At 37.1% G+C, this 15152-nt stretch overlaps 1 protein-coding gene across 2 annotated transcripts in view; it reads right to left on the minus strand.

The window, feature by feature from the left end:
- The window catches only part of LOC150078070 (vascular endothelial growth factor receptor 1-like), a 341587-nt gene that overhangs the window by 26543 nt on the left and 299892 nt on the right, over nucleotides 1-15152 (minus strand). For both annotated transcript variants that reach the window (XM_090385266.1, XM_090385267.1), the window contains 2 exons: nucleotides 8599-8721; nucleotides 6546-6616 (listed from right to left, as the gene is read on the minus strand). In XM_090385266.1, coding sequence (XP_090241392.1) covers nucleotides 6546-6616; nucleotides 8599-8721 — 194 coding nt within the window. The remainder of the gene's footprint in view (nucleotides 1-6545; nucleotides 6617-8598; nucleotides 8722-15152) is intronic.

Below are 15152 nucleotides of genomic sequence, written 5' to 3' on the forward strand. Positions count from 1 at the left end.
ATTACCTGGAGATCGGCATTTAAGGAATTGGTAGCAGATTTTCGAGAAGTTGAAGCTGATTGAGCAGGACAAGGTTTCTCAAAATGGAAAGTGGAATGCAATGTGCTATCATCGGCTAAACTATGGATAAAATTTCCAGTCAATGGAAGAAGGTCATTAATATACAAGAGGAAAAGAGTGGAGGAAAGAACTGAACCTTGGGGAACACCAGCATTAGTGGAGAAGTTAGAAGACAGAGAGCCATCTACCATCACCAGTGAGCGATCAGAGAGAAAACTGGATAAGCAATTACAAAAAACAGTTGGCAGACCATAAGATGGAAGCTTGTTTAGAAGACCTTTATGCCAAACACGATCGAAGGCCTTTGAGATGTCAAGAGGAACTGCTTGTGTTTCACCGAACTTTTCCATTAATGAGTAACATAAGCCAGAATATCACCAGTGGATCGACACTGACAGAATCCATACTGGCGATCATTGATCAGATGGAAGGTTTCTAGGTAGTTTAAAAGTTGGCGGTTAAGGTACAAAGGAAGTACATAGGGTGGAAGGAAGCTTAAGGCTTATGCTGTAAAAGCCAAAAAAAAAAAAAAAGAGTAAAATAATAATAATAATAATAAAATTAAATTAAATAAATAAACCCTCTCCCCTGTAACTTGAATTTATGGCCTCTAGTAATAGAATCATTTATAATCATGAAAATGTCTTCCTCATTCATTTTACTTTTGCCTCTCAGAGCCTTAAACACCTCAATCAAGTCTCCTTAAATGGAACTAGGCACTTAATGGTGCCTAGTTCCATTCTGTGCAACCCACATATTCAAAGCCTTTCCTCAAATATGAACACCCTTTTGGTAATCTCACCAGGTGAGTTACCAGTCTTTGGACCCTTTCAAGAAGCCCAATATCTTTTTTTTTTTTAGGTGCAGTCTCCATACTTGAATGCAATATTCCAAGTGTGGTCAAACAGTATATCTACCACTACTTGTAGTAGGATATACTTGTACAGCATAAAATATTTGCAGTTCATTGAAGTAGCCCTCTACCAGTATTTACTCATAATGGTTTCTGATCCCTTTTTCTCTAAGTTTTCTATGTACTGCTTGCTGTACATAGAATGTTTCAAACTTTGGTACTCATCAAGTCGAAACGTTTTCATCATAAATGTGGACAGCAGTTACAAAATTCTTATGACCCTGATCACAAATTAAAGTCATATCAGTTAACTCAGCAAAAGAAAAGAGCTTTGTAGTCTCCCATAACAGTTTAACAAATGCTTTCTGTAAACAATGTGACAGTCATCACGGAACCTGAAATTCAATTAAAAGACAAAGACATTGCTTATATGTACTCTTGATGCCATCAGTTATTCACAACTGGGTAATTGGTATGTTTTGTGTAATAGAATAATACTATTAGCATTAGCATTGCTAATAGTATTATTTGTTGTATTAGTAATTGTGTTGATACATATGTTTTGTACTGTTTAAAGCCTGTTTTTCACAATCGTAATTTTATGACAAATTTGAATGTAAAAATGTTTCACTATTTTACATGATTTTTTAATATATGATTAAATTTCTCAGAAACAGAAACTTCTGAGACATATTCTTCTGCATCAGGTGACACAGAAGCCTATGGTAGATACAAGCTAGTCTGTAATCAAGTCGCAAAGGAGGTTAGGCAGCGAAGGCAGATTATGAAAAATCTTTGGCAAAGGATGCAAAGAAAACTTTATTTATTTATATAAACTCTAAAAGGAAGGGAATGAATCAGACTGGTCCACTTAAAATCAATGGTTTGACTGTAGATGATCATTCTCAGATAGCTGCCAAACTAAATGAGTATTTTGCATCTACATTCACACATGAGGAGTTATTCAAGAAGGAGAGGGCTAGATGTTTATCAAATTCTAACAGGGAGTTAAATGATTTTGTAATAACTGTGAGCAAAGTAGAGGAGAAATTGTTGAAGTTAAACATAACAAATGCACCTGAGGTAGACGGGATCTATCCAGTTATATTAAAGGAGGTGGAAATGGAAGTAAGAAAACCATTAGCCATAATTATGAGAGCATCCTTGGACTCGGGGGAAGTCCCCATGGACTGGAGATGTGCAAATGTATCTCCAATTCACAAAGGGGGATCAAAGGGTGACATGAGTAATTACAGACCTGTTAGTTTGACTTCTGTTCCAGGGAAAGTAATGGAGTCACTGGTTAAAGAAGCATTGCAGGATCATCTAGACAAGACTGCAGCAATAATTCACTTAACAAGCTATTGTACATTAAGCTAAAGCTTGATGAATATAGGTTCTGTCTGTCTCTCAACGTCATTATAAATGCTTTTTTAAATCAGTTATTTACTAAACTTGCTGCAATGTGAAGAATCTGATTGAAATAAATACAACAAAATGGAAATTTCTCTGACAGAATGAGTACAGCCATTTCTCAGTTTACCAGGGCAGGCTAAAAAATATTTGGACTGACACTCTTCTTTTTGCTATTGTTATCATCAATTTGATAACTGTGCAGTGTGATATCTTTCCTTAGTTGATATTTGTGCTATCTTCATCACATCTTGTTTTGTTAAAATATTTTTGAATATATTTGTTTGACAAAGAATTGTGATAGATTTTTCTGTTTCAGGAACTGATCAAGAGACACGTGAGATGACTTAAGAAGACTTGAAAACTGCCTAAATAGCACAACAATTATCGGCCAAAAAAAATTAGTGGTATTTAAGTGGTGGTAATGTTTTAACAATGATGAAGTTACGGCAAAGGATCAGCAAAGAAGTGGCCAACTGAATGCCAAAAAGTTAATGCTGATTCTATTTTTTGATGCTAAAGGAATAATTTTACATTTTGTTCCAAAAAATTTAACCATTAATGGTTGTTATTACGTTAACATGATGCAAGTGCACTTGGGTAGGGCTATTTGCAAATAAGGACACAGATTGAAGAAGAAATAGTGGTTCTTACTGTCCTCACACTGCTCAAATACAAGATTTTCCTGAGAGGAGTTGAGATATTTAAGGCTTTGAATGGATTGAGTAAGCTAAATGCTAATAACATTCTTCCCTTGCTCAGGCAGCACACAATGAGGAGACATAAGGTCGTGGGTTTGAATCCCGCCTTGGGCTTGGATCAGAGTAAAACTGCAAAAACTTTGGGAGATGAATTATGGCCACAGAAGCCGATGTGCCAACAACAAACAAAAAAAAAGAGGGGACATAAAATTTAAATAAAATTGTTGTGTTTAGTTGTATGTTGCAGTTCTGAAGCTTGATCAAAATATAACTTTCAAATTTTCTGAAACAAAATGTGGCAAAATAACTTTGTAACATTTTTGCCAAAATATATCAACAATTTCCTTCATCGACTATGAAAAAGCATTTGACTCGGTACAAAACAAATAATAATCAACATCCTAATCAACAATGGTGTATACAGAAGAGCTTACATCAATATTCTCCAATCAATATATGAAAAGGTGACTGCATCAATATGGATCAACAACAATAAAGTTCAAATCAACATAGAAAAAGGCATCCAACAAGGAGACACAATCTCCCCAAAACTATTTTCTGCCTGTTTAGAAGAGATTTTTGGCAAACTAAATTGGAATAATAAATAACTCAATATAAATGGAGAAATCATAAGTGATTTGCAGATGATATCATTCTCTTTGCGGGAATGATCTGGAAGAATTGCAGCAAAACCATGAAGAATGGCAGTGTGAAAGTAGGAAGTTCTGTTCCAAGATGAATATCAAGAAAACACAGGTTATGTTCAACAAATTTACCAGAAAAAAGAAAATTATGGCTGGTGGACAAGAACTAGAAGTGGAAAAGTATGTTTACCATGAACAAGAAATTTCAACAGATGGAAACATCATGATGGAAATTGAATGACACAAAGTTGAGATGGTAAGCATTTGAAAAGCTTAATATAGACTTTGGCATTAGCATTAGTAGAGGCATTTGATGCAAGAAAGCAAGCTTATACAGCATCAGCCAAAAAAAAAAAAAAAAAAAACCACTTCCACTTCACCCCTCTGTTTGTTCAAAATACCTGTCCAGCTGAGCCTTAAACTTATTTAGGCTATCAACTTCCACGACAAGGGATGGAAGTCTGTTCCACCAACCAACCAACCACCCGCTGGCTAAAGGCAAATTTCCGCACGTCTATCCTACATCTGTCTTTCCTCAATTTGAATTTATGCCCTCTCAGGTGATTATTCTGAGCGAGAGGAAGAATCCCATCAGCATTGAGCATGCTCAAACCATTCAAGGCTTTATACACCTCTATCAGATCACCTCGCTGGTGCCTGGTCTCCAGACACTGTAATTTGCAAAACTTAAGCCTTTCTTCGTAAGAGCACCCCTTTGTTCCATTCACTAATCTTGTTGCCCTTCTCTGTACTCGTTCCAGCAGCTCTACATCCTTCTTGAAATGAGGCCTCCAGACCTGTATACAGTACTCTAGGTGTGGCCTGACCATTGCCTTATACAAGGGAATAATCACCTCCTTATCCCTGCTAGAAAAATTCCTATATATCATTGACAATACACCATGAGCTACTTTTGCAGCCCGTCTGCACTGTTCGGAGAACTTCATATCTGCCTGCACAACCACCCCCAGGTCCCTTTCATTCTCTACCACTGTCAGTGTAGTACCACAGAGTTGATACGTTGCTCTGGGGTTGCTGTTTCCCATGTGTAGTACTTTACATTTGTCAATGTTAAACTTCATTTGCCACCTCTCAGCCCATCTGCTCAACCTTTCCAGATCCTGTTGCAGCAGCATAGTGTCAGTAGTGTCCTTGACAACCCTGCCTACCTTTGTATCGTCTGCAAACTTCGACATTAAGCTTGATATACCCTCATCAATATCATTTATGAATACAGAAAACAATAATGGACCCAACACTGAGCCCTGAGGGACTCCACTAATAACATTAGTCCACGACGAGCAGTGTCCATTGATTACCACTCTCTGTCTTCTCCCCCTCAGCCACCCCTTTATCCACAGCAGCAATTTGCCTCCAATGCCACACTGCTCCAATTTGTGTAGCAGTCTTCCATGTGCAACAGTATCAAAAGCCTTTCTAAGATCCAAGTATATAATATCAAAGTTATTCCCTGCATCCAGTTCCTCTGTGACTGCATCATAGTATCCAATCAAATTGGTCAGGCAAGACTTCCCCTTAACAAAACCATGCTGTGTCCGAGCTATAGCTGAAGTCTTGTCTAAATGATCCTGCAGTGCTTCTTTAACTAGTGCCTCCATTAATTTTCCTGGAACAGAAGTTAAACTCACAGGTCTATAATTACTTGTGTCAGCTTTTGATCCTCCTTTGTGACAGACTTCAAGAAAAACTTGCCACTCTGTCTAAAATGAAAAGTTTTTAATCAATGTATCCTCCCTGTCCTAACATATGGTTGTGAAACATGGACATTGAATGCCAAAGCTTAACAAAGACTAAGACTGAGCATCACACAAAGAAGTATGGAGTGCCAAACAACACGTGCATGAATGTGCCAAGAAACCAAGGCCTGTGACATCACTGAAAGAACAAAGTGCTTAAAATGGAAAGGTCACATTACAAGAACTGATGATGGATGGACCAAATTAATTTTGGAATGGATACTGCATGACTCTAAACACCCAAGAAAAAGCCCAAAGATGAGGTAGATCAACGAAATTGTGAAATTTGCTGGTGTACAATGGCAACAGAAAGCACAAGACCACAGTTCTTGGAAACGTGTTGAGGAGGCAACGTGCAGTGGTGATTATTCCATTGCATAAGCCAATGTTTGGGCCATATCTTGAGTGCTGCATGCAGGTCTGGAGGCCTCATTTTAGGAAGGATGTACAACTGCTGGAAAGAGTACAGAGAGGGGCAATGAGATTTGTGAGAGGAACAAAGGGGTGCTCTTACCAAGAAAGCCTTCAGTTCTGCAAATTACAGTGTCTGGAGACTAAGCACCTACGAGGTGATCTAACTGAGGTGTTTAAGGCCTTGAATGGATTGAGCAAGCCCAATGCTGATGAGATTCTTCCTTTTGCTCAGACATGCACATGAGGGGACATAAATTCAAATTGAGGAAGGAGAGTTGCAGAATAGATGTGTGCAAGTTTGCCTTTAGCCAGTGGGCAGTTGGTTGCAGGAACAAGCTTCCATCTGTTATTGTGATAGTTGATAGCTTAAATATTCGAGAAAGAATTAAACAAACTATTGGAGGGAACAGATAGGTGAAACAAGAAGGTGTTTTTTTTTTTTTTGGCTGAGTTGTATAAGCTCTTTCTAGCATCATTTGCTCCTACTAATGGTAATGATGATAATATTACTAATTTAACCAGAGGTGGACAAAGTAACCAATTGCAAAATGTGTGTAACAGCACTTTATTTTTGTAGATGAAGTATAAGATATAAAAAAATGGTTGATCAACTATAATATAATAATATAAATTCATATAATAATGTTAAATAATATATTTTCTTTGTATACAATTAAATTAACATTTCCTGAATTTTACTTACACATCACTTTTAATTGTAAATACTTTATCATAGATTGATTCTATTGCCATCCATTTGATAGGAAGGGGACCCTAAAAGAGGATAGAATTTTTCAAAACAAAACACTTTTAAAATAACTAAATTTCTGCTTAAAAGCACGCACGCGCATACACACTAGCACAAGTAAATAAGTTATTTTTATATCTTAGTCTTTTTTTAATCTTAGCAGTAGTTAATATCATGTACAGAGTAAATTAAAAAATAAATTCTTTTAGGAAGAAGTAGAAAACTTAATTGTACAATAATGCTTTAATAAATGAAACAAAAATATTTAATACCTGGGGCAGTTATAACAATAATTTCAATTTATTTGCATTTTTTAATTCTAAAATGACAGTATAATTTTTGATGGAAGAGTACTTTAATAATTTTTTTATAAAATTCTAATTAGTCTAATTTTTAAAGCCAATATGTTCAAAAGAAAGCAGCTTTTATATATACTATGAAAATAGCCAATTATGAAGACATAAAAATGAAGCAATAAAGAAATAAATATCAGCAAACATAAGTGGCTGCTTACACAAAACCATCAACATGTCGCCAAATATAACGTTTATTAAGAAAATAAAGAAAAGGCAGAATGTAAAAGGCATGGAAAAGAGTGAAGAAACAAATAAATAAATAAAGACAGAAGTAAAAGAAAAAGGTAAAGGGGAAGGAATATGTATAAAAATTTTAAAGATATTAAAAGCCAATAAATAACTAATCTAAATTAATTATCTATTGGCTTGCAATTTTGGCTTTATTTGCCTATTATTTAATTTAATTAATAACTAATCTAAGACCATTTCTGAAAGTATTCCCCAGATACCTTCAGAAATGACCAGGTTATTCATATGACAAATTATATTTAAGTATAAAGTCACACTTTGGGCAGTCATATAGAAATCTTTGGGCAAATGTAAAAGATGACATGTGACTCCAGAGAACTAATACATCAGATCTGGCAGAAGATAACCATGGGAGGCACTGAGTGAAGTGTGTTAGATAAGGTACAAGATGGTTTACCAAGATTATCAATACAAGAGTTAGAGGAAAAATAGGATGCTAGAAAGTTGATTTTGTCTTTAACTGAAGATGCAACAGAACCATTAGCTTTTGATGATAGACAGAAGTTGTGGCCAACGGCTTGACAAGAGACCAGAATATTCAACTGGAATTTGGGCAGGATGCAAGTTTTCTTCTCGAAGCCTGTTCAAAATTGAGTTAACTAATTAATAACTATTTCACAACCATTGCAAACACATTTATTGGAAACCAAGGTTTAGATAAGGTGTAAGATTTTAGAGTGGAATGTGAATAAAGGATTTCAGCCCTAAAAAATGATTTCGCTCACATGATCTGATCAAACATTAGGATCAGAAGATTAAAAACAGTAATCCAACAAAGTTAAAAAAGAGCACAGATCATGCAGGTCATCCAATTGAACATTCCTGTAATGCCAAACTTGAAAGTCCACCAGACTTAGTCTGGTGGACACACAGAGCAAGAATAATTTTACACCTCCAATAAGAAAAGTCGTGGTGTTGCACTGGATAGAGTCATCTACCACCTAGTATTGCCTGGTGACACAGAGGGAAGGCATTCCTTCGTGCAATGCAGATGATACACCTCAATCCCTGCTTATGTTGATTTATTCCTGGGTGGTCATATCCAGTATACTAGGTACAGTGTTTCGTGCCTTGCATATAGGGGTATACCCAGGGTTACTAGCAATGATGGTGAAACCTCCTAACACTGTGAATATTAAAGCTGAGGATTTGGTTGTTGCAAAATAACCAGACTTCACCAAAATTCAGTCCACCTGATTCACAAATGATACCTGAATATCAGTTCCATCAGCATTTCAAATTCCTGAGTAGTAAGCCTCAGCTGGTCCTGGAAGAAAATCTGGGACAAGCCTTAGGGATGCTGTAACTTTTAAGAAAGAAAAAATAAAAAATTTCTAAACTGTGAGGATAAACTTATCAACTTAATCATACAAACAACAGAGTATCCAGAAAGAAAAACTTACATCTCCTTTTTTAATATAGTTAGAATACTTATAGCAGTCTTTTGCTAAACCAAAATCACAAATCTTTACAATATTATCCTTAGCAAGAAGTACATTGCGTGCCGCAAGATCTCGATGAATAAGCTGGAAAATTAAAATTTTAAATGTAAAAAATAGTTTATTATACATTTATAATAAACTAAATAATTTATTTAGTTTATTATAAATGTATAAAGATAAACATAAAGATAAATAATTATGTCTCATTCTAAAATAAATAACAATAGTAATATTAATAATATGCATGCAAATAAGTTTATGCACTTGAATTCAGTGAAAACACTGAGTTCAAGCATACTAAAAAAAATATATATATCTATGCCATACAGACTAGCACTCCTACTAGCCTAAACTTAAATTCCCTTTAATTCCCTTTGGTGTCAATACAAAGAAATCACCAAATCCACCACTCTGCCCGAGATCGAGTTTGGTTTGGTTTTAGTTTTAATGGCGTAAAAACAAGTGTTATAATGCACTATGACAAATTTAAATTTCAAAAAGATTGAGCTTTTGGTAAAAAAGTTGTATATATATACACACTGTGCTGCCACTTTATTAGGTACACTCCTGCTGTGCACACAAATGGTTTGTCCCACAACGTTGCAAATCACATGACCACAGTTGTGGATATAAATGCAGCAGAACAACCTTTTTAGTATCAGTTAAGCGTAAACCGTAGCAAGAATGGGGAAAAGGAGTGATCTAATGGGCTTTGAACGTGGCATGGTAGTAGGTGCAAGATGTGCTGGACAAAGCATCTCTGAAACAGCAGTTTTCCTGAACTTTTCACACACCACAGTTTCAAGGGTGTATCAAGAATGGTGCAACGAACAGAAAACATCCTCTCAACGGCACTCCTGTGGAAGAAAATTGTTTGTCGATGAGAGAGAGGTCAGAGGAGGATGGCTAGAATTGTGCAAGCAAACAGACGGGCCACAATGTTGCGCATCAATTCAAAATACAACCTTAGTGTGCAGAACAAAATATTGCAATGGACCATTAGTCGCACTTTGTTGCGAATGGGCTACAACAGCTGACGGCCACATCGTGTACTTTTGTTATCAATGAAGAACAAGAGAACGCACCTCCTGTGGGTACAGCAACACCAGCACTGGACTATTGAGGATTGGAAAACAGTTGCTTGGTCATCTGACAAGTCGAAGTTCCTGGTGCATCATGTTGATGGAAGGCTCAGAATTTGGTGAAAACAACATGAATCCATGGACCTGTCATGTCTGACGACTACTGTGCAAGGTGGGGGGGCAGTGTTATGGTGTGTGGAATGTTTTCTTGGCACACGTTGGCTCCATTAATACCCATAGATTCAAGTCTGAATGCCACATTGTACCTAAACATCGTTGCTGACCAAGTGCATCCGTTCATGTTGACAGTTTATCCTGTCAGATGATTACTTCCAGCAGGATAACGTCCTAGTGCATGAAGCCTGAATCACTATGGAATGGTTTCAGGAACATGACAATGATTTTTCTTTGCTGCAGTGGCCTGCTCAGTCTTCGGATCTCAATCCTATTGAACATAATAAATAAATAAATTTTCTGTTTATACTCCGGGATGACCAAACGGTCAGAGTAGTTAACAAGATAGACAGAATACAAGGAACAGCACCGTATTCAGTAGTCACGGGCTTGAACCCCGGTAATTCAAGGCATGTGTACTTATGCACCCGCGCGCCTGACCACTAGGCTACGGTGGCCTCATTGGGATGAGCTGGAAAGGGCTGTTCGCTGCAGGCTTACTTTATTAGCTCAACGCGCTACACCTACTTGGTAGGTGTAGCGTGTTGAGCTAATAAAGCGGCAGCACAGTGTATATCTATATATACTCGTACTCATATACATCAATAAATAAATTGCAATACAAGCGTAAAAATAAATTGCCTATTTTGTATACATCTATACATATTAAGTTTGTAAAAAATTAAAAAGTGCTGGTATACAGTCATTGTAGGATAAAATCTGACTGAGTTTATAGGGCTCAGTGAGATGGTTAAAAGCAATAAAACGTACACTTCTAAAATTTGAACGTACTGTTAAACGATGCTTAATTGATAAAACAGTGTCACATTGCTTGCACAAAAGAGGGTCATCAACCCTCAGCAGAAAGGAATGTGTCAGATGACTGTATCCTATGCAGAACTGAGCAAGGACTTCCTTTTTACAATCCCTGCACAGATTAGGTCTATATCAGATTAGGTCTATATCAGACCTAATCTGATATAGTTTGTTTGTTATCTGCCAATGCCACGAATCTTGCCACTGCAAATACAACTTATTACAGATTACTTGCCTGTACTCTGTATAGAGGACTCAGTCAAGATTATTCCTTAGGGTTGCCAATTTGGCTGAGGCATCAGCCAAATAATTTCATCTAATCCTGATGTGGCTGGGAATTCAGCACAAGTGGATATCGAATTCACCTTCAGAGAAATTGCATATCATCTGCTGAATCCAGGACAGAGTTGGATGAGTGGTGTATCTCATTGCTGATAAAGCCTGTAGTGCACTCAAAAAATTGGTGTATATAATAAACCATTCATAATGGCAAATTCTTATGTGATCCAAGGCTAGCTCTGCATTGCCTATGCTGCATTCAAGAGAAATTTGCTCAGATACAGTAAGATCTGAAAAAAACGATGTGTGATTTACTTAAAGATGTAACTACAATCAAGGACAGAGGGAATGTTTTTTTTGTTTTTGTAAAGGTGGTCTCAGACACTTTAAATTCTATACAGTGTGGGATCAACTGATGATGTTACCAATGGTGAATTCTAAATGGGAAGCCTTTAGGGACTTAATCTTAGAGGCTACTAGGCTTTTCATACTAACTAAGAAATACTGTTCAGGGTTAAGGCATAAATGGATGTCGGATGAATTAATGAGGCTCGTGGCAGAGAAGAAAATTACATGGGTTACATATAAATTATCAGGCGACACAGAAGCCTATGGCAGATATAAGCTAGTCTGTCATCAAGTCACAAAGGAGGTTAGGCAGATTACGAGAAATCTTTGACAAAGGATGCAAAGAGTTCTTTACTTATATAAACTTTAGAAGGAAGGGGATGAATCGGATTGGTCCACTTAACATAGATGGTTTGACTATTGATGGTCCTGCTCAAGTAGCTAATAAACTGAATGAGTATTTTGCGTCTACATTCACACATGAGGAGTTATTCAAGGAGGGGAATGTCAAAAGTTTATCAAGCTCTAACAAGGAGCTAAGTGATTTTGTAATAACTAAGAGCAAAGTGGAGGAGAAATTGTTGAAATTAAATATAAGAAAGGCAGCTGGGGCAGATAGAATCTATCCAGTTAAAATGAAAGAGGCAGCAAGGGAAGTAAGCAAACCATTAGCCATAATTATGAGAGCATCCTTAGAGTCAGGAGGATGTCCCCATGCACTGGAGATGTGCAAATATATCCCCAATTCACAAAGGGGTTCAAAGGGTGACACAAATTATTATAGACCTGTTAGTTTAACTTCTGTTCCGAGGAAAATAATGGAGTCACTGGTTAAAGACGTGATACAGAATCACCTAGACAAGACAGCACTAATAGCTCAGACACAGCATGGATTTGTTAAGGGGAGGTCTTGTCTGACCAATTTGATTGAATACTAAGATTTGGTCACAAAGGAACTGGATGCAAAAAATAATTTTGATATCATATACTTGGATTTCAAGAAAGCTTTTGACTGTTGCACATGGAAGACTGCTATACAAATTGGAGCGGAATGGCATTAAGGGCAAGTTACTGCAATGGATAAAGGGATAGTTAAGTAGGAGATGAAAAGAGTGATAATAAATGGACTAGTGTCCATTTATTACCACTCTCTACGTAGACTAATGTTATTAGCAGAATTCCCCAGGGTTTGGTGCTGGGCCCATTGTTGTTTTGTGCATTTATCAATGATATTGATGAAGGTATATCAGGCTTAATGTCCAAGTTTGCAGATAATACAAAGAATGGTAAGGTTGTTAATGACAGTAAAGCAGTATGCTACTACAACGGGATCTAGAAAAGTTAGAGAGATGGGCTGAGAAGTGGCAACTGAAGTTTAACATTGACAAATGCAATGTACTCCATATGGGTAGCGGTAACCCAAGAGAAACGTACCAATTATGTGGTACTACACTCAGGGAGGTGGAGAATGAAAAAGACCTTGGAGTAATTGTGCAGTCAGATATGAACTTCTCTGAGCAGTGCAGACAGGCTGCCAGAGCAGGTCATGGAGTTTTGTCAACGATATATAGGAATTTTGCTAGCAGAGACAAGGAGGTGATTATCCTTTTGTATAAGGTAATGCTCAAGCCACACCTTGATTACTGTGTACAGGTCTGGAAGCCTCATTTTAGGAAAGATGCAGAATTGCTAGAACGAGTACAGAGAAGGGCAACAAGGTTGGTGTGCTTATGAAGAAAGGCTTAAATTCTACAAGTTGCAGCATCTGGAGACTAGGCACCTGTGTGGTGACTAGTGTCTGATTGAGGTGTAAAAGGCCTTGAATGGTTTGAGCAGGCTCAATGCTGATGGGATACTTCCACTTGCTCAGATTAAGAACCTGAGGGGGCATAGATTCAAATTGAGGAAAGACAGTTGTAGAATAGATGTGTGGAAGTTTGCCTTTTGCTGTTGTAGAAGTTGACAGCTTAAATAAATTTACTTCTTAAATAAAGTAAATAAGAAAATAAATTTTCTTAAATAAATTTAAGACTGAACTAGATAAACATTTGGAGTGAAGGGATGGTTGAAATGGGAAAGGTTTTTTTTGGCTGATGCTGTATAAGCTTGCTATCCTTACATCATATGCCTCAACTAATGCTAAATGCTAATGTATGAAATTGTGTTTTTTTTGGCTTATGCTACATAAGCTCACATGCTTGCTTTCTTGCATCACATGCCTCCATTACTACTACTACTACTACTACTATTAAGTATATTATACTTTCATTAGTATCACTGATAAATAGAGAAAACAACAATGGTCCCAACACCAAACCCTAGGGGACTCCACTAATAACATTAGTCCATGATGAACAGTGTCCATTGATTACAACTCTGTCTTCTCATACTCAACCATCCTTTTATCCATAACAACAACTTTCCCTTAATGCCATAATGTTCCAATATGGCATTAAGGCCATACTGTTCCAATATGGCATTAAGGCCATACTGTTCCAATTTGTACAGCAGTCTTCTATGTGCAATAATATCAAAAGCTTTCCTGAAATCCAAGTATATGATATCAAAATTATTTTTTTCATACAGTTCCTTTGTGACCACATTGTAGTATGCAATCAAATTGGTCAGCCAGGATTACCCTTAAAAACCCATGCTCTGTCTGAACTATAGCTGCAGTCTTGTGTAGATCATCCTACATTGCTTCTTTAACCCGTGATTCCATTACTTTCCCGGGAATAGAAGTTAAACTAACAGGTCTGTAATTACTGGTGTCACCTTTTGAACTGGGGATACATCTGCCCTTCTCCAGTGCATGGGGACCTTCCCTGAGCCCAAGGAAGCTGTCATAGTTATAGCTACGGGTTTGCTTATTTCTTTTGCTGCCTCCTTTAATATAACTGGATAGATTCCATCCACCCCAAGTGCTTTCCTTATGTTTAACTTCAACAATTTCTTTATTTTATTTTATTTAAATAAAATAAAGAAATTGTTGATGGAAGTTTGTTACAGCAATCAACTACCCACTAGCTAAAGGCAAATTTCTGCACAACTATTCTATAACTGTCTTTCCTCAATTTGAATTTATGCCCCCCTCAGGTTTGTAATCGGAGCAAGAGGAAGAATCCCATCATAGTTGAGCCTGCTCAACCCATTCAAAGCCTTATACACCTCAATCGGATCACCTCGCAGGTGCATAGTCTCTAGACACTGCAATTTGCAGAACTTGAGAATCTCTTGGTAAGAGGATCCCTTCATTTCCCCTCACTAATCATGTTGCTCTTCTCTGTACTTGCTCAAGCAACTCTACATCCTTCCTAAAATGAGGCCTCCAGACCTGTATGCAGTACTCAAGGCGTGGCCTGACCATTTCCTTATACAAAGGGATAATCTCCTCCTTTTCCCTACAAGCAAAATTCCTGTATATCACTCACAATACCCCATTACCTGCTCTGACAGCCTGTCTGTACTGTTCTGAAAATTTCATATCTGACTGCACAATTACTCCCAGGTCTTTTTCATTTTCTATCACCTCTAAGTGTAGTACCACACAATTGGTACGTTTCTCTTGGGTTACTTCTACCCATATGCAGTAGTTTGCATTTGTCAATGTTAAACTTCAGTTTGCCACTTCTGCCCAACTTTTCTAGATCCTGTTGCAGTAGCACACTGCCATTACTGTCATTAACAACCTTGCAAATCTTTGTATCATCTGTAAACTTTGACATTAAGCCTGATATATACCTTCAACAATATCACTGATAAATATACAAAACAACAGTGGGCCCGCGAACCCTGGGGAACTCCACTAATAACATT

The sequence above is a fragment of the Mastigoproctus giganteus genome, chromosome 11 (assembly GCF_048544385.1).
Source record: "Mastigoproctus giganteus isolate SK-2022 chromosome 11, ASM4854438v1, whole genome shotgun sequence".
Taxonomy (NCBI): domain Eukaryota; kingdom Metazoa; phylum Arthropoda; class Arachnida; order Uropygi; family Thelyphonidae; genus Mastigoproctus; species Mastigoproctus giganteus.